Below are 22740 nucleotides of genomic sequence, written 5' to 3'. Positions count from 1 at the left end.
TCAGCAACAGTCTCATTTATCTGCTTTGCTGTTTATGTATTTATTAGTCAGGCACTCCAAGCTCAATAATGTTGAAGCCTGTTGGCTACCACCTCACCACCTTTGATGAATGTCAGATTCAAACGAATGGATATCCTACAGGTTTATGCAAGCCTGATGACGAAGAGGGGCCTAGATTGTTTGTCCTTCATTGGCCATGTCGGAGGATTTGGTCTGGGTAGTCAGCATGCCCAAGCCCTCTGCCCACTGCAGCATCTCCTGCTTCCTGCCCACGTGCCAGCCTGTGGGTGCAGGCAGCAGCACCATGGAGCTAACTGGCAGGTACAGACTCTGGGCCAGAATCAGAATGTAGAGCATTGCTCCATAGAAAACAAGGTTTGATTAATTCTGCTGACTGTGGAAAAACACCGTTTAAAAATTTTTTGTGTGCAACCAAGTATATTGTACCAGTACACACACCAAAAGAAAGTTGAAATGAGGTCATTCATTTAATTTGTAGTTCCAGAAGGGGTGGGCATCTTCATGGAACATTCTGCAATTACTGTGACCAATGCACCCAGAAGCCTCTCTTTTAGCTGCAGCTCTTTTCCATTGAAGTGACTGTTGTAGGCTACTGCGGCCATGAAGTCTGAGTGAAGCTCCCTCAGGCTCATATAGGTTTTGCATATCAGGACACAAATCATGAGCCGCTTTCCATATTCAGTGAGAAAACAGGAAAAAGAACAGAGAACTTTTGAATGACTCACTGATGGGCTGGGTTTTTTTGTTCTAGTTGGAGCTTTTTAATTTCTAAATATAAATAATGAGTTGCAAGGACTAAAAAATAACTAGATTTAGTTCTGAAGAAGCCTTGTAATTGTTACAGTGCACAGAGTTGCTTTGCTAGATTATTTTTCCTTTGGTTCAGGTTACTTGTGCAAAGATGTTGGTGGTCCTCACATATTCTTAAAAGACATCTGAACAGAGCACTCACCACTCCCTGCAGTGCAATTCTGTCTGATTAGCAATCTCTCTGGGAGGTCAGTGTCTGAAGCAGTTTGTGAGTTGCATTATAGAAGAAATAAATAGTAAGAAATTATAATGCTTATAGATAGTGGAAGACCACAGGTGCAAAAGGCAGCAGACTCTATCAACTGTTAGTGTTATGATAAAGCCTAGTGTTCCCCTCAAAACATACTGCAGCCATTCCAAAGGAGAGGGATGCTGTCCACCAGGAAGAGGAGGATCTGACAGGACATTGCTCAGGACTATTTGCAAATATATAAGCCTTGGGCCAAGTCAGGGATTATTTAATGGAAATAATGAAGTTAATGATGCACATGTGAATGCTTCCCATATTTCTACATGGCACCTTCCTCACTGGTCACCAGCTCCCTGAGTAAAGCAGGCCATGATGCAGGGTGGATTCTGCAAGTCTTTTTCTCTCTAAGCTTCTCCACATTCACAGCAGGAGAGCCTGACTTCAAGGCAGACTCTGCTTTCCAACCTGCTACAGCACCAGAAGTGCCTGCTCATGTGCAGGGGTTGGGTCACCAGCTACTTGCTCACCTCTCGTTAAATTCTAGCTCTTTATCTCATTGAAAGCTAGACTGCAATTTACTTACCAAAGCAATTGGAGCTACTGCATGGATGTGAAGTGTTTGTAAATGACAAAAGCAGTTATGAGCAGAAGGCCAGATGTACATGATGGTATGAGGACACCAGCTCTGAAGCCTTGCACAATAACTCTGTAAAATGCTTCTTTCCATGGCAGGAAAAATTACCTGCACTTCTCTGGGCCAGCCATTCAGTCTGTATCTTCAATAATGCAAAATATCGTCCTGTACCCTGAGCTGAAGAGGCTGTCATGAGACAGGTAACCCAGACAGAAGGTTCAGTTTCTAAAAAAAACAGGGTAGGGGGATAACATAAATGACAACTAAGACTGTTTGCACTTGCTGTAAAGCACCAAGTATTAAAGTGACTCTCACAGAGATGCCCTTCAAAGCTGAGCTGACTCACAGGGAAGCATTTCACTGTTTCCGAAACACAGGACTTGTTTTCCTCACTGAAAGGACAGGAAAGCCCCAAACCAAACAGACTTGAGATATTTCAGTTCTCTGTAATCAAAGTGAAAGCAAAATAAAAGCATAGAAATACTGGGATTTCCCAGAGGATGGAGATTTGTGCCTAGCTGCAATCCCACAATGTCAAGGCAGACTGATAACTCTTTCTTTAAGCCTTTCCTTTAACTGCACCAGAGTTGCACAGGAAAGCACAGGCCATACTTGCACTAAGCCTGGCTGTGGTCATTAGCAGCACATCTCTGCTTGGAGAAAATTGTGCTGGGTGAAAGGGAAGCAAGCACAGATTTAGACCGTGTTGTGTTTCGGGGTGAGTGCCTGGCAGCACTCCCATGGCAGAGGTTCGGGCCTGCCTCCTCCTGAGCACCTGTGCCTTGGCTGAGCCCGAGCACGGCAGCACAGGCACTGGGCACTCCAGCCTGCCGCTGAAACGGGAAGAGCCCCAGCCCCAATGCTCGCTGCAGGGCTCCCTACAGGGCTCCCTGGCCACCCGAGCCGCTGCCCAGCCCAGCCCGGCCCGGGCCGGTCCTGCCCACTGCAGCACCGCCGCTGCTCACGGCTCTCAGCCCCGGCATTTCCTCAGCACGGGTGCAGAGCACCGGAGTCACTCCGGGGCAGCAGGACAGGGGCTGTCAGTGCCAGAGGAGCACGGCCCCAGGGCTCGCTGCCTGCCTGAGAGGGACAGCGGGGGTCGGTGGGACCCTGGCAACTCCTGCGGCTCCAGTTTGGTGCCGGTGCGGGCTACGTGCTGCCTGCATCATCTGAGGGGGGTCTAGTCTGCTCGGCATTTGAAAAGCACCACAGCACCAGGGCTGCAGGCAGAAGGATTTAACTAGAAATCTAAACGTTAAAAAAAAACAAACCAACACCTAAACCAAATCCAGTGTTGAGCCTAAAACCTGGTCCATGTGCAGGTATTTGGTGCTGCTGTGTGACTTGGCCCTGCTGCTGTCTGACGCCTGCTCTAATAAGCAAATGCCATGACTCAGGTAATCTTCCCTCTCTCTCTCGCTGGGTCTCATTTCATTTTGCAAGCCATGGCATGAACTAGTTTAGCCTTGCAATAGAAAACGGACTCACTTCCTAAGGGCAGACTAAAATAACCTGAGGATTTTTTTTTTTTCAAATGGTGCTTTTACGTTCTTAGCTACAACAGAAAGACATTAGGGATTTCTTAAAATTAAAAAAAAAAAAAATTTAAAACATCAGGTTTGTTAAACACAGATGAGATGTTCTTTCCAGCCCAATTTTCTCTGCGTCTCTGAGTTGCTCCTTTTCAGAAGAGAATCTGTGCCTCTCCGGTGTCTAGTGCTTGACAATCAGCACTTCTTCTCTCTTGTCTGAGTGGTAAAGCCGGGGGGAGGGAGAGGGCTGAAAGTAAAGCAAAGAATTGTTCAGATTGCCTAGATCCCTCCAGGAAGTGATCTTTCTGCTTTTACTCCAGACACACGCCTCCCAGCTAGCCAGCGGCTCCAACTAATTAGCACACGTGATGGGAATAGGAAACAAAGCCACAAACAATAGTAGCGTGGGAACGCAGTGTAAACTGCAATTACATAGACCCCCCCTCCTCCCCCGCCCGCCCCCCACTCTGCCCTTTTCCAAATAAATAAATAAAGGCATAAATAAATAAATAAGTGTATAAATCCGAAATAGCTGCCGACAGTGCAGCAGATAAGCGTGGGAGGCAGTGCAAACCGTGCTGGGGAGGAGGTGAAGATCGGCGTTTGCAGGGCGAGCAAGAGCCAGCTATTATTTTCATTCCATACTTCAAGTATTTCCAGGCTGCTTCGTTTCCTTTTGTTCAGCGTTGGGGTACAACAGAAAAATCTGTTTGGGGAATTTCAGCACTTGCCAGGTCATGGGGGAGGTCACTCTACTTTTGTTGGGAGAGAGGCAGAAGAAGAAAGAGGGCAATCAAATATCCTCCTTGAGACAGCTTACAAGCACATGTCTCATGCTGTCAGGGGGCTAGGCTCCAGTGTGACACTTCCAGCTTCTTGTCCTCCTGCCAAGCTGAATATGTTTGGTATACGTTATATATGTGAGAAGTGGTCAGCACTTCCCTGGCCGAGCACAGCTTTAGGACACAGGATAACGGGGCTATTGTGTGGGATTAAACACATTTGCTGTGGTGTAAGCATTAAGAGCGTGTGACTGTTTGCACTTGCTGTAGAGCACCGTCATTAACAGTGACTGTGGAGGTGCTCCTGGAGAGCTCATCATCCTGGCATCTCAGTCCTTGCACAGTTATGTATTGAGAGCCATGGCCCAGAGGTTTGGTTTGCTGACAAGTAAACAAACGGGATTTTTATCGTGGCTAGGGCAGTATGAATCAAGAGAGGCCTGGGTACGCCTGGGAAGTAAGTGCTGTAGCTGACCTGGCATGCTGCTTTGATAGTGTCTTTTCCCATATAACTGAGATTTTCTGGAATCAATCTTTCAGATGGGGGCTGTTTTGGAAGAAAACTATTTCCCCTGGAATAGTTTTTCATTTTTAGAAACAGCTGAAATGAAGGTTACTCAGAGAGCAGTGGATCTATACAGGGTACAGGTTTTGCACTGCTTTACTGGTCAGCTCTGCAGGGTCCACAAGTCTTGACTTTTCTGAAACTGACAGGAATGCTGCTGTTTTTAAGAACTGTGAGCAAGACTGAAGTAAAGCAAGTTACAGGAAAATATCCTCAATGTCAGTGCAGGATGTTACAAAGCTTTCATGGCACTTCAAAATCGATTTGAATCTCAAAATTATGACCCCTCAACTTGGAGTCAAAATGCTCAAGTCAAATGGTAGGTACAGTATCTAACTCCGTTCTAGCAAAATTACAGTGACACTTCTTTTCTGTGGTATATTTTTTCCTGGTATTCAATAGGGAAGAGACAACTGATAGGATTTGGTTTTGGTGTCCTCCAATATCCAAATACTCTGACTGTCTGGAATAAGGATTCACATTCAAAGCAGTCAAGCTTAGTCATTACCTAAGGTAGGCAATCAAGCTACTTTGCCAGGATCTCCATGATGAAACCTCAGTCAAAGCCCTGACCAACTTTATGGCAATTGAAAATCCCTGGCACTTTCTCACTCTTGTCACACATGCTAAACATCCCCTCACAGTTCATCTCTCTGTGGCTGGGGAGTGTCTCCTGCAGTGGCTGCTTCCCCAGATCCAGCTTCTGCTCAGGTGGCTGATCCCCATGGGACAGCAGCTGTCTGGTAAAACCGAGGGCAGAAAGGTGTGAGGTGAATACAAGTTATCATCTGAGAGAGAACAGATGCTCTTCTGGGAGTCAGTGCTCACCACTTCAGATACAGAGTATTCACCATTTTCATTTAACTCATCTGTGCAATGGTCTTAATAGCTGGTACCTTCAAAAGTCATGGATTAATACTTTGATTTGCTTTATTCCAAACTGCCCTTACCAGCAGCTACAGGGCATGCTCCACATTAATTTTTATTTTTTTCACAATGAAATTCAGTTCAAATAAACTATTTTAGATAAAAATATTGTTTTTATTAGCCAAAAAGTCATGTTTTCCCCTTGAAAGAGCATACTATAAAAATTAGTTTTCATGGTAAAACAGAAGGTCTGGGCGTTGTTCTCTATCCTGCACCTCCTAGCAAGAATGAGTAGTACACACACATTTTTCTCAAAGCTGCATCTTACTGTCAGACAAAACTCAAAGTAGGTCTCAGGCTGCAAAGTCTTCAGAGCAGGGACTTCCATATATCACTGTATAACACAAACGTGGTTCAAACACTGCTTTTCAAACACTGAAGTTGTAAAATTGCACAGGAAAACAGCTAGTCAGGCTGTTCCTGGATGGACTGTGAAGATTTCAACGGCATGAAACCAGAGCAAATTTCTGCATTTTTATTCCTCTGTCCATTTATGAGAAGCACTGTAGGAACAGAACAAAACTACTTTGGCAAACTCCACAGAACCTGGTTATAAAAAAATTGGCAAAAGGAAAACCTGGTTTTATTCTGTGATATTTGGTGCCAACTGTACTGTGATAGTGAGGAGTGATCACTGGTGTAAATGAACTACCCATTTACAGTGAAATTGTCACCATGATGGGATGGTGTCAGTTGTTGACACAATTTTGGGGCTACTGTCCCCTCTAGATTTGGCAAAGCTGTCAGAGGCTGTTCTGCCAATAATGTGTTGCTGACTTTTTGTGTGATTTTCCACAAGGTGCACTGTTATACATATGAACAGGGTGTCACTTTCCCGTGATTAGGATCAAAGGTGGTTGCAAGTCAAACCAGAATTTCCTACACTGTGCCATGTCAAGTTTGCCTCCTTTTGCATCTATTCTGAGACAGCCATTAATTAACATGACCTGGTGTCATTCTTCCTGTAGGGTCTTCCTGTGCCTTGCAGTGTCTTTCCACAGGACAGCCTGTGTTGTGGAAATGGAAGAAGGGATATTTATGGAAGAAGCTGACATCTGTAAAAGCCTTAGGTCAGATGGAACCTTGCATGAAAAGAGGCAAAATTTATTGGAAAGGAAACCAGGTAATAAAATAGCCAATCTGCCTCTTCCCACCTCAATCACAGGACTGATGAAATATGAGGTAGCTTTGCCTGTCAGCAGCTTGAATGTGCATTCACAGATCAGCCTTTTCACAGGTCTGGTTTTGGAGAGGAGCTGAAGCCTAAGCAGGTAAATGCAGAGTACCTGTTGGAGCCATCCAGAACAGATATCTGTTTGCATTGCTGCTCTTACTGTGCTGACAGTGCTAGTCTTGCTTATTCATAGCTATACACTGCTTCCAAAAGATGACACTTGAAACTCATCCTGCAGCAGAAGCACTGCAGCAGGAGCATTCTGCTTACAGTAAAGACTTTGATGTAAATATTATTTATCCCTGTCCTTGGGCAGCTTGAAGAGAAGATCTGGCTATCACTACAGATGCATGTGAATGTGTGAGGTTTATGTCCTTCTGCTGCAGCAACAGCTCCAGCACATACACTCAGCACTTGCCTGACAGAAGCTGGGGCCAGTGTGCTTAGGGAGCACCCCAGCCTCACTTCTGAGCTGCCTGTTTGGAACTCTGGCATGTGCAGACAGGAGTGTCAGAGTTCAGCTCCTGAGGAAACAGTCACAGTACTGCTAACAGATCATGCAAGGAGTCTAAAACCCACCTCTGTCACTCCCATTCACTTCTCCAGCACTTCCATTTAACCTGTGATAACTACTTTTGCCTTGTGTCAGTGGCACCAACAATCAACACTCAGCCAAAACTCCATAAAGCAAAGCACAAGATTTGGAGCAACAACCTCTTGCTTGCAGAGCTGATGCTGCAGCTGGATATATGCAGGGAGGGGCGGTCAGGGGGGAGCCCTGATGTTTTTGCCTGGCTGCAATGTGAGTGCCAGAGCCACCAGTTGAATTGGGCACAGTAACCATAGCAACAGTGAGTTTCCGGGACTTGGGGTGACAGGTTGACGGGATTACTCTTCAAAGCACTTGCTCTCTTGGGAGAGAAAACCTAAAGGAAGGGGATGGGAGTTAATTTAGCACACACACACTGGAGCAAGGGTCAGCAGTGGCAGGTCTCTGCTGGAGGGAAGCCTGCAGCAGCAATAAACAACACCACTTCAAGCGCTTTGAGTGGCACTGAAATCACTACAGGGGGGCATCCAACAAAGAAAAATGTGGGGTGCACACAAAAACTAGCACTACTCCCTTCCAAAGGACAGTTGCCACAAAAGTCCCTGGCTGTCTCAAACCTGAGTCTGCTTTGGTGTGAGGGCTGTACCCTGTCCTGCCATTCCTGCTTCCGGCACTGGGGGCCAGATGTGGCTGTAGACCCTGGATCTGGAAATGCTGAGTTGTGCCAGACCTGGAAGCAATGGGGAAACTGAGGCAGGGGGGAGTGGCAAGTGAGGGCATGTCAAGTGTGGTGGTGTGTGTGATAGGAAGGGGTGTGAGATGAAATATTTGGGTGGTGGAGTGACTGAGGCATGGCGTGGCTGCAGTAGGAGGTGGGCAGGTAGGAGGTAAGAGGGCACTGCAATGTGAAACAGGGAAAAGGGAGGCATAGTGACAGTGTAGGGGACAAGAGAGAGGGCTGTCATCTCCTGAGGTTCATAGCCTCATTGGTGCAAAGCTATCAGTTTTATTTATTATGCCCTGTTTTAATTTCCTTGGGGTTTGGTGAGCAATGGGCTGCTCTCCTGTCTGCCCTTCTGGTGAGAGAGATGTATGACAGTGCTGTCTTGGTGTGTTGGTAATTTTGAGCTAATAAAATTTCCCTTTGGGCCATGGTTAACAATTAGACCAATGCTATGGATCCATGCCCAGCACCAGAAAAGCACAAGAGCAATTTAAAGCTGGTTTTGCTGTCTGCTCCTCCTAGTGCTGGATGGGGAGATTGAAACCACACACAGGCAAACGTTTCCTATCTTCCCACAGCTGCTGATAGCCAGCCACAGTTGCTCACACTGTGTGGGGGCACAGCTACACTCTGCCTGCCTGTTCTTGTAAATCATTTGCAGAAGTCAGTGTCTACACAAGCTCAGAAAGCTTCTCTGGAGGCTGCCTGGCCCCAGTGGTTCACAGAGCTAAAGATGGGGGTGGCTCCAGGATCCAGCTGCTGGGAACCTGGGTGGCCACACCTCTATTCCCAAGCAATCGATGCTTAATCCCAAGGAACTTCTTCTACCATGTTTGTTTTCTCCACAGTAGGAGAAGATCTATATCTGCCTGGATGGGAGAACTCAGATGTGTAGTCTGCAGGCCAGGAAGGCATAAATGTCACTGTACCTTTCACTGACCTGTAGAAGCAAGTGGTGCAGGCAGACAAGTTTCACAACAAAAATATAGAGGCTGGGAAGGTGCATGTAATAGAAGTGCTGACACAAACTTAATTAAAGCACTGCAGAAAGAATAGCTTTGTCAAAAAAATAATGTGGGAATAGAAGATTTCTGTCATCTGTTAGCTACTTACAGGTGGCTACAGGACTGTTTCTATCTTCTTAACTGCAGGTCTTTTGCTACTTTTAGCTTGGTCCCTGCTTCCATTTCCCTCCTATTTGAGATGCTTTGCAAAAATATAGGCACCTCCATGAAATCTGAGGCAACCCTGTGCTGGTAACCTAAACCAATGGGAGGCTGAAGGTAATTATCCCAGGGCCTTAGAATGGGAAAATCTGGGTTCATCAACTCTTTGCTCTCACATGATGCTCATCTTGGTTATCCTCCAGTCCATCCGATTGTGAAACATGGAAGAATCAGCTTAGAAGGGAGCCTGAGTTAAAAGGCTCCATGTAAATGAAAATTTAATTAGTATGAAACCACCTCAAAGAGTACACCCTCATTTCACCTGTCCTATTTTGCCTGTACCTCAGCCTGAGAAAACTGGCAGAATGAAGAGGACTGGCTGGGGGAATGCAGCATTCAGGCTGAGTGCAAGGCAGCATGTATCAGAGTAAGCGTGCCAGCCAGGCCTCCACACATCCTGTATCCAGTGCTGACCTTTCTTGTCATTCCTCCCTCCTTGCCAGCAAAGGCCATGTGCTTTCAGCTTCTGAAAGCTGTTCCTGCTTCTGCCCACTGCCACAGTACGTGGTGGAGGGAGTAAACAAGAAAAGGATGTGGCTGGCAGATTTGCAGTTTGGGAGGGTACAGGAAAGAGGGATGCCTCGATTTCCCTTGCATTGCCAACAAACTGAAAAACCCCAAGGGTTTTTTTGTTTTGGTTTGTTTTTTTTTTTTTTTTTTTGAAAGAGGGCAGGCTACTCTTGCCAAGGCTTTCCCTTCTTCTTTTAACCTGGAAAAAAGGATCAGCATAATCTTATCACTCTCTAGAACTCCCTGAAAGGAACTTGTAGCCAGGTGGGGATTAGCATCTCCTCCCAGGCAATCAATGACAGGATATTAGGACATAGTCTTAAGCTGTGCCAGGTGAAGTTCAGGTTGGACATGGGGAGGTATTTTTTCACAGCAAAGATGATACCTGGAATGGGCTGCCAGGGAAGTGGTGGAGTCTCCATACCTGGAGGTGTTTAGGAAAAGAGTGGATGTGGCACTTAGTGTGGCACTAGCCATTGTCTGGTCTGTCGTGTCTCTTCTAACCTCATTTATTCTGTGACTGTACTCACTCAGCTCTCCCAGGCCCTTAGGGAAGCCCCCAGAAGCTTCATCAGCCTCTGCAGGGTGCAGTGATTCCGCTGGGCTCGGGCTGCTCGGGACCCCAGCAGGAGTGGCTGGCAGAAGGATTGGCGGGAGCCCCGAGGGTGCTGCCCTGTCCTGTCCATCCGCACAGCACCCACACCGGCTCCCCAGCTGGGGACATGCCCTTTCCATCCATCCATCCATCCGTCCGTCCGTCCGTCCGTCCGTCCGTCCGTCCATCCGTCCGTCCGTCCGTCCGTCCGTCCATCCGTCCGTCCGTCCGTCCATCCGTCCATCCATCCATCCATCCATCCGTCCGTCCGTCCATTCCCCCCCCCCCCCCCCCCGCCGCGCCCCCCGCCGCGCCCCCCGCCGCGCCCCCCGCCGCGTTCCCACGGCCGCACCTCCCCCGCGGCGGGGGCGTGGCCCCGGCAGCGGCCGGCGGCGATTGGCTGGGGCGGCGGCGGCGGCGGCCAATGGGGGCGGGCGGGCCCCGCGCGTGGCCGTGCTGTGCGGCGGGCGGCGGCGGGCGTGCTCTGCCGGGCTGCGTCCGTGCCCGCCGCCTCCGCATCCCTCCCTCCATCCCTCCATCCATCTGTCCATCCATCCATCCATCCCTGCTTCCCTCCGTCCCTCCCTGCCTCTGCCCGCTGCCTCCTGCCCGCCCGCCAGGCGTGGGAACTCCATGGGAGAGACGGGCGCCGGGCGAGGCGCGGGACGCGCTCTGGGCGCGCTCCTGCCGCGCCCCGCCGCCCGCCGCCTCCCCGAGGGCCGCCCGCGCCCCGCCGCCCCCGGCCCCGCCGTCGGTGCCATGAAGCGGGCGCACCCCGAGTACAGCTCGTCGGACAGCGAGGAGCTGGATGAGGCCGTCGAGGTGGAGAAGGAGAGCGCGGACGAGAATGGGTGAGCTCCGGCGGGCTGCGCCGCGCCCCCCACCTCCCCTCCGCGCCGCGGAGCCCCGGCACCCCCGAACCCCCGCGGTGACCGTGTCCCGCTGCTCCCCGCAGGAACCTCAGCTCGGCCGCGGGCTCCATGTCTCCCTCCACCACCTCGCAGATCCTGGCCAGGAAGAGGCGCCGAGGGGTGAGTGCCCGCCGGCCGGCCGCGGCTCCCCGCAGCCCGGCACGGCCCCGCTGACCCCGCTCTCTGCCCTAGATCATCGAGAAGCGCCGCCGCGACCGCATCAACAACAGCCTGTCCGAGCTGAGGAGGCTGGTGCCCAGCGCCTTTGAGAAGCAGGTAGCGCCCAGCGACCCTCCGGTGTCCCCCATCCCTGCCCGGGAGGGAGCGTCACCCCTCGGAAACGGCTCTGGTGCTGCCTGAAACGTTTCGTGCCTTCCCTTCTCTCCTAGGGATCAGCCAAGCTGGAAAAAGCAGAGATTCTGCAGATGACTGTCGATCACCTGAAAATGCTGCATACAGCAGGAGGGAAAGGTAAAGTTTTGTGCGTGACAGAGTCAGCAGCCCTGCAGGGAGGCTGCTGGGAGAGCAGCGCATTCCCGAGCATTGGCAGTGCCTGCAGAAAGTGAACGGCAGCTCTCTTGCGCTTCATCAGGAATGAGGGACTTTCTCTACTTCACAAGATTTGCGGCATCACTTGCACTGAAAGGTTTTGCAGTGCTAGCTCTGAGGAGAGAGTTGTTCTAGAGGAGAGTGACTACGTCTCTATAGGAGTGTGTCAGCACTGAGAAGTGAATCAGCTTTTGGCAGCTTGGAAAGCAGTTATTATTGGTGTCTAATGCTTGTTTCTCTAATTTTCTGAAAGTTCAGAACAAAACTAGGAAAAAATACAGGATGAAATAAGTAAAATGGTGAAAGGCCCTTTTAAGAAAAAAGTAATTTGCCTGCTCAAGTCTCCCCTGATAAGTTAGGACTTGTGTTTCTAATGAATTTCTGTGTGCTGTGGTTTAACTTGCACAAGGGAGACAAATGGAAGGAACAAAAATACTTTCCTCCAGTTTAAAAATGGCAGTTTGTGCCTGGTCTTGGGACTTGCAGCATCACAGCACAGATATAAAAGAAAAGCTTGTTAAACAAAAAAGGAAGAAAAAAAAAAAAAGAGCTTGGCAGCTAGTCTATGGTTGGGAATACTAACCACATCCAAGTGAAATATGCTTATAGGAGAGGGTGGAGTGGGGAGGCTACTCGTAGACAATGACTAGAAAACAACATCTTAAGAGTTCATTCTCTGTTCTTTTCTCTTAGGTTATTTTGATGCTCACGCTTTGGCTATGGACTACCGGAGTCTCGGGTTTCGAGAGTGCCTGGCTGAGGTTGCTCGATACCTGAGTATCATAGAGGGTCTGGATGCCTCTGACCCCCTGCGGGTGCGGCTCGTGTCTCATCTCAACAACTACGCCTCTCAGCGGGAGGCGGCGAGCAGTGCCCACGCTGGCATTGGACACATTCCTTGGGGCAGCGCCTTTGGACATCACCCTCACATACCTCACCCGTTGCTGCTGGCTCAAAACGGGCACGGTAACACCAGTACTACAGCATCTCCCACAGAACCACATCACCAGACCAGAATTGCTGCCCCACATGCTGAAACTCCCTCACTCAGAGTGCCCCCAAATGGCAGCGTCGGACCAGTGCTCCCCGTGGTCACATCTACCACCAAACTGTCTCCTCCTCTTCTCTCCTCCATGGCATCTTTGTCTGCGTTCCCCTTCTCGTTTGGCTCCTTTCATCTGCTGTCCCCCAACGTGCTGAGCCCATCGACACCAACGCAGTCAGCGGTGCTCAGCAAACCCTACAGACCCTGGGGGACTGAGATTGGCGCCTTCTGAGAGCTGACTCTTGAGCAAGGGTGGGCAAGCCTATAGACCTAGCTGAGCTGGGTTATGCCACCCTTACAGTTGAAGTTCTTAGTAACTGGGACAAAGGTACAGCTTCACCTTAACTGAGTTTGTCTAAAAAGTGTCTCATTGGATTTTTCTTCTTGTTTTCTACATTTTTGTATTAACAGGTTGTTTGTTTTTTTTTTTTTTTTGATAGTTGCTGAACTTGTCCAAAAATAAAATTACAATAGTGGTTTGTTAACACTTGTGTTAGATCTCTGCTGAGCATTTAAGTCACTTTTGTAAACAGTTTGTTTCAAATGTTTCATTTTTCCTGAGTACATCAGACTGGCTTTTTATGAAGAGATACCACCTATTATTGTTAGCGATGACTTAGTTTTGTTACTAATTTTTCCAAGACCATTCTTCTCAGAATTTACAAGCTGTGTTTTTGTTAGTATTTTGACACTGAGATGTTCTATAAAGAATTACTCTTTTTGTAAACTATATTTGAGTCGTATATTTCTGAGCAAAGCGTTGACAAATCAGATGGACCTGCTTGACCAGCTTTATCTAAGAGCCCAATTCCTCATTCTTCTGAAGCCATTTGGTATATTTGACAATCTTACTCTAGTCCCTAGTAGATATTTACTCACTTCTTAGAACCATTACACTATTTCTTCCATCAAAAGGAGCAGTATGAGTGGGGAGGGTACAAAAGTTAAATTGCATGCTGTATTGGTGGTGGGTTTGGGAATTAAAGTTGTCACCTGCAGTAATCTCCCAGCCAGAGCTGGTCACATGCATCATCATTCCATAGGGCCAGATCCTGCTTTGAGTTACAGTGGAGTAATTGTTCTGCTAGCCTGAATTCTTGGGTATCTGAGGTCAGACTCTTCTCTGTCAGCTTCGTATTTTCAGCTGAAACAGTTGATGCTGGTATTTAAGTAGCCAGTGGAATGGTACAGTGGGAACCTGTTCAGTGCACAGCCTTGTTTAACAGAGGCATCCTAAGTAGGTGATGTTTCCATTGTGTTTTAGGTGCAGTTAAGTGCCACTCCTCATTTTTAAGGGTTCTGCTGTGTTCTCGTGTGCTTGAGAGTGTGTGCATGTTCATATATTTTGCTTCATTTCATAAGAATCTTAATCTGAACAGGTTTATTGAGTGAGTTCCACTGGAAGGGGTTTGCCTGCTCTTGTATCTGTGTTGTGGCTAAATAAAGGAGAAAGAACAAAGTATTTTAAATGACATACTTGTCTGATATATATCAGTGGAGAATTCTGTGCCTGTGGGTGTCCCAGGAGACACTGAATGATTGCTACTTAGTCCTGCTGTGGCCATTTGTATTTGCTCTTTTCTCAGATATTACGGCATGCGTAGCTTTGCTAGCTGAGTACATGAAGAACCTCAGTGCCTTGGAGTAACAGTCAAGGGAAGGAAAATGTAGGATTTCTTTTGCACATAACTTTTATGTGCCTGGCAGTGCATGGGCAGGTAGTGAAGATAGGAGGGTTTCTGCTAAAGAAGAGGTTAAACCTGCACTGCACTTGAATATTCTTAGTGACTTATATTAACATTAAAAAGTGATCGTCTTTACAAATACGAAGTCCTTTTCTGTGTAACTCATGAACTTGTTATCTGTCCTGTAGCTCTGGAATGAAGTTTTGTATGTTAGAATGAGGTTCAGACCACATTCAGTTCATTAGTGCAGAATCTACCCCAGGTCTCTGACTGATCCTGTATTTGTTTCTGAGTGCTACCACCAGTGTCTAACACCTTTGCTTGAAGTAAAAACCTGGCAGGATTACAGCCAGATAGGTTTTCTCCTGTGCAGTCTGTCCTACCTGCAGAACTTCTGGAAGTACTTTACTTCTTTCCTGCACATTTGAATTTATAGTGCACTTGTTTTGGTAAATGGCACATCCTTGTCTGGATTTAGCTGTGCCAGAATAGCAGAAAGAACTCGGCCCTGTGGGAGAGGAGAGCTTTGTTTAAAGAGGGGCTCTCGGGCCAATTAAGGAGTGGCATTGATGAGAGACTTTCTCGGAAGAAGGGTTGCTGTTAGGCTGGAAAGAGCGGGAGAGCATTCAAGTGCGTAACCTTGTTTTACCTTCCTTCTGGGGCTGAAAGAGACCACTGCTAGAAATGAAATGCAAAACACTGTGGGAGCTAGAAATACATAGGTGTTATTAAGGAGAGATTATAGAGCATAGTATTTCATGTAGAAACCTGAAATAAGAGGCTGTAAAATTCCAAATCCAGTTTCCTTTCACAGTGTGTATTGTCTCCTGTTTAATTACGCTCTGCCCTGTCCCTAACAGGTTTTTATAGCAAATTAACAACTCCTACCTAGAAGATTGCTATAGTGCACGCAACTATTCTTTAGATCTTTTAATAAATGGCAATGCTTCTCAGCCTTTTAATGGTTATTTCATTGACATTCAAATGACTTTGCCTCCCTCTAAATAGCTGGCTCTTTTGTGTAGAAAGACCCCTATAATTATTTTTGTCCCACTGTCCTACCCTTGAATGGACTTCAGAAGCAGACTGCAATAAAAGTTTTGCTGCTGGTGTTTGTCTCTATATCCACTGTCTTCTCTTTCTATTACCAATGACAAAGGTTTTAATGAAAAGTACTAATTCAACTTTTGCAGTAATTCCGTATTCATTTTTAGGTATTCAAAAATCTACTGATTGTTATCATAGAAAGAAATGAATGAATTCTAGCAACTCACAAAAAATAGTAAATCAAATGAGAAATGCATGGTCCAGAAGCTGAAACACCAGGATTGTAAGTCCAGGGGTACTGCCAACTTTGTAAATCTGTCTTAGCAATCACTTCATATACATCTGTTTTGCCAGCAGTGAAACAGGTATGACAGTGTTTGGTCTCCTTTCCTCAAGAGGCAGTTACAGTTGGAAATTTTCTCCATGAATGATAAATGCTGTTATTTCTTAAAAACTACAATTCTGAGACATACAGCATCGTAGGTTTCTAAAGAGAAACTGAGAAAGGCAAAATAAGCTTGGTTCTTTAGGCCATAGATATCTCCAGAGTCCAAAAGGTTTACTTGTTTACCCTATTGCAAAAGAGCAATTCAGGAGCACAAGCTTAACCAGAGGGATGCTGGAAAAGAAAGGAAATGCATATGTGCCTTGATCCTATGACCCCCCAACGAACTTCAATTGCTTTGGATGAAATGTGTCCATCTGGAAATTCTCAGGCTAAAGCTTTGTGCAGGATGTGAGATGATGTGGTACTGCATATAAGCTAATACTATCCTCCTTTATTAAGGAAGCTGGCGTGGAGTGCAGAATGAATTTAAAAGGCTGGTAAATGCTGCACAAAACCAGATACAAACCTCTGGAAATCCATTCTGTGCTTTGGCGTAAAGGAATAGCTGATGAAAGTGACATTTTTTAGCTTTTGGGAAGAAGCTGCCAGTAGTTCTTAGGGCACTTTCTGTTCAGCGCTCCTGTCTTAACACTAGTAGCATGACAGAGTTTATTAGGATCCTGCTGAAAACCCCATGAATCCTGCCTATTGCTCTCTTCACTCACACATCAGCATGTGAGTCCCCAGGTGACAGGAGCCTTCCTAGACTATTGCATAGTGGTGGGAAGTCTGCCAGGCTTTTTTTTTTTTTTTTTTCCCAAGCAACAAATAAGCTCAAGTGAACACTGATAAACTGAAATCCTTCTTCCTGTTTTATATTGTGTGCATACTCACAAATGTTTATTGCCAGAAACTCCCAGTTTGGATTGCAACACGCTCTACATGGCGCTGGAATTCTCTAGTGAATGATGTAGAGGCCACGGGCTTTGTGCTGGAAGGCAACAAAAATTATGTACAAAGCCCTTTTCTGAGGCCTTACATGAAACGATGCAGAGATGGACTGTGGTGTTTGTGACTCAGTACACCGAGGCACGAATATGTTCATGTGTTAACCAGCCTACCTGACCTTGCAGGGTCTGTGTGTGCTTTGCCTGTAACCGAATTACTCTCTCTCCTCTTGCCCAGCTTATAAATAAAAATTAGAACAATCCCTTTCTTCTGGAGCCAGGAGATGTGGGCATTGACTCATGCTTGCAATATAGTAGCGTGTCTGCAGTCATAAATGTTGAAATGCCAGTGCCTTGGAAGATACAGATCCTCGAAGGTGTCTTTTGGGAGTCTGAAATGTTCATTTGGTGAAGGCTTTTATTAAGGAAGCGCTTGGGTATTAGATGTTGTTCTCTCTTTTTCCACCTAGTCCTGTGAAATTTTTTGTCTAGCAAATTCTACTGATTATTCATGCAGCTTGAAGGAGTGGACCAAACAAATTGCCTTGCTCTGACCTGTGCAGTGTGCAGTCTGCCCAAGCCTTCCCAGCAAAGTTCTTAGAGGTAGGTTCCCTTCCAGCTGTTTTTTACTTTTTATCTCAAAAAATCATGTAACACAGCTGTATAATGCAGGAGGGGCTTACTAAGGACTGCTGAGCAGTGGGGGCATTCTGGCCTGCTTGTGGACCCCCTAACCACATTACATTGTTTGGACCTTTTCAGAGTCTTTCACCAGGCTGCTCATTTCAGGTGAAACCTTCTGGCAAGGAAGGGGAGGAATGTCTGGAAGCAGTTCTGCACACCTCCTGCTCGTTGGGGCAGCTCAGCACAGGGAGGACACTGCAGACCACACTTTTCTCTCTGCACTGAAGAGACGTCTTGGAGCTTTCCAGGTGGCTTCTCCAAGGTAAGCTGTAAAGCCCAGGCACAAACATTAACAACAGGTTAAACAGGTACGTGCATTGCTCTGGATTGCTCTGCTTTCACAGATGGAAGGATGTTGGGAGTAGGAAAGTTGGTGAAGCAGCTCTGCAAGAGAATGGCAGGAGGAGGAAGGAAGGCAGATCTGTAGGATCAGAGGAAAATTGAAGCTGTGAACAGATGAATTAAGAGATGCATTGTTTGCATTGCCTGTGGCAAAGATACAGAAATACCTGACATCAGATGAAAAAATAAGCTGCATGCCAGTATGTAGAGAATTTAGAGAAGGGAAGGTAGTACTCAGTATTCATAATTTTTCTCAGTATGAGCACCATACAGTGAGGCATGTTATTTAAAACCAATAAGGTGCTGAAACAATGCATGTGAATGTTTTCATTGAATTTGATGGGTCATCCCACTAGCTAAGGAGAAACCAGGGCTAGATGGACATCAGTGGCAGTAAGAGTCCATCACAGCATGGCATGCTGATTGCATTTGTACAGTCCAGTCAAGTAAGTGTAAGGAGCTCAGGGAATTAAAGCATGAGATGAGGCTTGACCCAAGTTAACAGAGAATTTGAGACATCAGAATAACTGATAAGAGCATCTAGTGACTGGCAGCCACTCAGCCTTCATCACCAGCTACCACCTAGCTGTTAGTGCTGCCACTTAGCTCCTGGGTTTTGATATGGTGTTTCTCAGCATCGATTAGCCATTTATGTAGATATGAGGTCTCCTTCACAATTACATGTGTATGGCAGGTGCATGTTCTGACCAGTTGTGGGAAATGAGCCCTTCTAGTGAAGGTGAGTATGGAGCCTCTTTCTGAGTCAAGGGACATCTGGTAGAGAGACCACAGAACTTCTTTCATGTTATATATCTGCTATATAATGCTGATAATGACTGGGCAATCCTCTCATTGTCACCAGGCCTGCCTTCTTTAACAGCAGAGGCCATTTCAGAGGCTGGATTTCAGTAGCAAAAGAAGAATAGAGAAAAAATGTCATTTGTTGCTGTTCAGGGATGATTATGTGAAAGTTAGTGGGATTGGATAGTGATTAAAAATGTAGCAAAGGGAACTGCAGTGTGTGCTGTAGGAACTCTTTTATATGCTGCACAGCAGGTATATCTGTTTTTTACTTCATCAGGAAAACATCAATGTGATTGAACAATGTTCCCTGTATGATGTAGATGCCTAACTGTCTGTAGATTGCCCCTTTGAATTTCTCTGGGATTCATTGCGTCTTCTGTTAGGAGGAAATTATCAACAACAAGAGGAAATCCTGTACTAGTACTGAATAGTCCTTATTTTAAAGGTACTTCCCTTCTTGTGGGAATTGTATATAATCAGAACAACACTCCATAAAACAGATGAATTATTTTAGAAGGAGACAGGTCAGCCTTTTATTTAAAAGGTCTGACGTTATTGTACATAAGAAAATCAATTGTTAGAGTGGATGACATTCTTCCACTAGCTGCCTGTGCTTCCCAAAGGTGGGGCAAAGTTTAAGGCATTGGTAACAGGAAGCCTGGGCTCCTTAGAGACTTTCATGTTTTCTGGAGCATGCAATGACAGAATGACTCTTTTTCTTCCCCAAAATAACAGCAGGAATAAGAATTGTTAAACTTTACCCTGTTAAGGATTGGAATAGGTAAAGATGCTAATGGTGCACATACCTGTGGGCCAAACCCAAATATCCACCAGGTTGGTGTGGGCAGGGGAAGGTGCATTAGTCAGTGTTGTGCTGTAAATGCCATGCAAGAAGAAAGAGAAGCTCTTCTGAAGACAAACCCTTCTAATAGACCTCTAAGGTCTGGCCCTCTGAACTTCAGTTCCAGCTGCACAGACCTTTCCCACCACATAAACCAGTATGGGCTGAGCAGGGGGCAGGTGCAGCTCTCACATGAAGCCAGAGGCTGAACTACCAGGTGGCTACAAATATGTTCTGGGATGTGGGGCACCAAATTAACCAAGCACACCAAGAGGTGTGATTGCAGATGTAAAGCTAAGTGGTTGTCATTCCCTCACCTATTAAATCTGCGCCTGCTTCAAAGGAGACAGATGAAATCCCATGTACTCTGCTCAGACAGTCTTCAAGCTCTGAGAGCCCTGAATGACTAAGATACTCCATGAAAGAAACTAAAGCAAAATATGTTATGGGACTCTTCGGGTTGTTGCTGGTTTAAACAAAGTTTGTCTAATTTTTCTCTCCTCCCTGGGAGGTAGAAAGCTCCCTGCTCCTTTATGGTGCTGACAGAGGTTTGCAGGACCCCTTGGACCCGACCTCATCCTGCCAGGAAGCAGACTGAAGGGTTATTTTCTGCCCCTGCAGCACAGCAACATCCCAGGCTGAAAGCACAGCCTCAATGGCAGGGCTGGCTGAGAGCCACAGGGGCCCGGGACTGGGAATTCCCATGGTCTGCCACCAGGGACAAAGCTGAAGGAGTGACACAACAGGTTTCCGGGTAGAAAAGTCCCTGCCGTTTTTTGTTTGTTTGTTTTTAACTGCATCAGTATCCTCATAATGTACTAGTGAGACAGTCTGACTTTATGCTTTTTTAAATAAAGAGGGAGCAATAATGAAATTATTCTTTAGCTTTCATTTTGGCTGTATACTTTTTACTGGGGAAAAAAAAAGGTTCAAAATCCCCATCTTATTGCCAGGTCTTCTCCTAGGTACTGCAGCCTTCTCTCCATACTATTTTCATTGCCTTTCATGAGATAGATACCCAGTCTGTACTAAGCAGTTGCTGAGAAAGCTGTGATTCAAGCTTTTTATAATGCAATACTTTTTATACCAGTCTGTTGGGAAGCAGCCTGTTCAACTCAGCTATCTGCATTGCATTAACTTTTATAACCTAAAACTCCCATCAGAAAGGAGATTTTTATGAGATTGCATTTGACACATCCCCAAAAATGTTCCCTTAACAGCTATGTCTGACTGACTGAAAAAGGCTAGAGAAGACTTTGCCAGGGGCTAGTGCCACCTCAGATTTAATTTTTGGTGACAATGTCTGCTCCTCACTCATTTGTACTGTGCAACACTGCTGTTAATCCTGTGGGACAGGGAGAGAGGATGAAGGTAATTTTGTGCACTGAGCTTCTATGCAGCACCTAGCCTGACTTTGCTCCAAGATCACAGAAGCTGCAGAATGAAGCAGAGTCCAGGCGAGTAGGTAGGGCACCAGGGAAAAGTTGAGACCCCTTTTATGTTGAAGTCTAATTCTAAAGAGTAGGTTTTTTATTAATAAACTCCTTATCCCCAGGGCTTTTTCAGTCTCAACCTATCCCCAAAGTCAGGTGACATTTGCAGTGTACTGTGGAGGTATAGCACCATACTTTGGGTAAGAAGTTGGGACTCAGAAAGTTGAAAATCAAACAGTTGAGCTTCTTGGCAGAGGTGTTTCAAACTGGGTTCTTTTTTTCTTCAGGACTTCTGCAGCAGTTCTGGATTCAAAGCACAGCTGCTCTTGATTTTCTGGAAGCCCCAGAGGGTGAATAGTTCTTCACATCAGCCTGAGTTACTTCCCATGTCAGAGTTTCAGCATAGGGAACATTTAGGAAGGCTTTTCCTAGTCTCCTACAGCACTTAAGGAAATAGAACTAAAAAAAAAAAAAAAACAAAAAAAACCCCAAACAATCCAGTTCTCTCTTTACCCTCAACTCTAAGACTGTATTTTCCACTCCAAAGTCTCCTAACACATTCAGCTATTTCAGCAACAACCAGATTCCTTTACTACACCCTGAAGAAAGGAAATCCAGCCAGTGTTTGGAATGAAACAGGTTTTGTAGGCAAAATTAATACTTCCCTTAGATGTGTTTTTTTTTTGGTGTTTGACTTCAAACCTCAGCACTGTGTTTCTAACACAGTCTTTTGTGTGTAATATACAGGTGTTAAATAAATTATTTGAAGCCATGGCTTTACTTACGATATCTCAAATCATCATGTGCGTGGTTTATCAGTAGGGCTGAAGGCCTTCAATACTCAGACCCCTTCAACAGGGAGGGATAAGTGGTGACACACATAGGTGATCTTCATGTGGACCAGATCTGGGTAAGAATGGGTTTAAAGGGAGAAAAATACCCACGTGAGGGCTCTGTGTGATCATGGGGCATGCACAGCTGAAGACTCTGCTGAGATGGCACAGATTGCCATTGTGGCACTGGATCATGGTAGAGGCATGGCAAGGTGCCAGCTGGGATCCCAGTGGAAAATGTGCAGTAATAAAAATGTCTAGGATGTGAAAATTGGCATTTAGAGTGCAGCTTTGAGCGGAGTTAAAGGCATGAAAGGAAACTTGTTGGGACTGTGGCAAAAGGCGAGGGCTGAGAAAAGGGGCTCATGTGTGAAAGGAGGGGATATTCCCCTCAATCCTCCTCACTTGCCAGAAACATCGTGGTGCTTTCCTACCCTGTGTGATGTATCAGTTGCTTGGACACAAGAGATAGGATCACCATCAGATAAGGCTGAAACTTTATTCTCACTGAAATTGCCTCTGCTCATGAAATGGATGTAATTACCTGGATGAGAAGCTGACAATAAAACATCACTCCTTTTGCACAAGGTGCCCCAGATCCTGAATTTCTGCAGACACAGCTGTGCTCTTACAGTCTTCCCTGGGCACAAACAATGCCACAGATTATTTTCTCCCTAACCAATTGCTTGCTTCCCTCTGTTGCCTCTCTAGTTGTACTGTCTGATACCAGGAACAATGACAAATGTGCAGCACTAATAAAGGGCTAGATGCTTCAGCAAGGCATTTGTGCCTACACACGGCTCAGTTGCTCAAAATGGCCAATCTCTGATTTGTAGTGATGTATTCAGGGAATGAACAAGGAGCCCTTCTAACCTTGGGCAAGTGGTCTTCACATGATGATGTCAGAGGAAATAAAAAAGGCAATTAGGATTTATTAGGACTTGTTTTGCAATCCTTTGTAAGGAGAGAAAGATAAAATCTTCTTAGAGTGGGTAGGAAAACTCTTTTCTGGAGGACATATGAAAATAGGTCAGTTGTGTCTCTTCTTGGG

The 22740-nt window shown here is 46.2% G+C and overlaps 1 protein-coding gene across 2 annotated transcripts; it reads left to right on the top strand.

Moving 5' to 3' along the window:
* Positions 1 to 10975: 10975 nt before the first annotated feature.
* Positions 10976 to 15346, top strand: HEY1 (hes related family bHLH transcription factor with YRPW motif 1). 2 transcript variants are annotated; one of them, XM_058812365.1, is made up of 5 exons: positions 10976 to 11091; positions 11196 to 11271; positions 11344 to 11463; positions 11541 to 11622; positions 12394 to 15346. In XM_058812365.1, exons 1-5 carry the CDS (start codon positions 11000 to 11002, stop codon positions 12975 to 12977), a joined length of 954 nt encoding a protein of 317 aa, XP_058668348.1. In that variant the 5' UTR covers positions 10976 to 10999; the 3' UTR covers positions 12978 to 15346. The 2 variants fall into 2 exon arrangements, with proteins under 2 accessions (XP_058668348.1, XP_058668356.1); XM_058812373.1 differs by having other exon boundaries at positions 10978 to 11091; positions 11344 to 11427.
* The last annotated feature ends 7394 nt before the right edge of the window (positions 15347 to 22740 follow it).

This window comes from Ammospiza caudacuta, chromosome 1 (genome assembly GCF_027887145.1).
Source record: "Ammospiza caudacuta isolate bAmmCau1 chromosome 1, bAmmCau1.pri, whole genome shotgun sequence".
Lineage (NCBI taxonomy): Eukaryota > Metazoa > Chordata > Aves > Passeriformes > Passerellidae > Ammospiza > Ammospiza caudacuta.
This window is presented reverse-complemented; position numbering and strand designations above follow the sequence as displayed.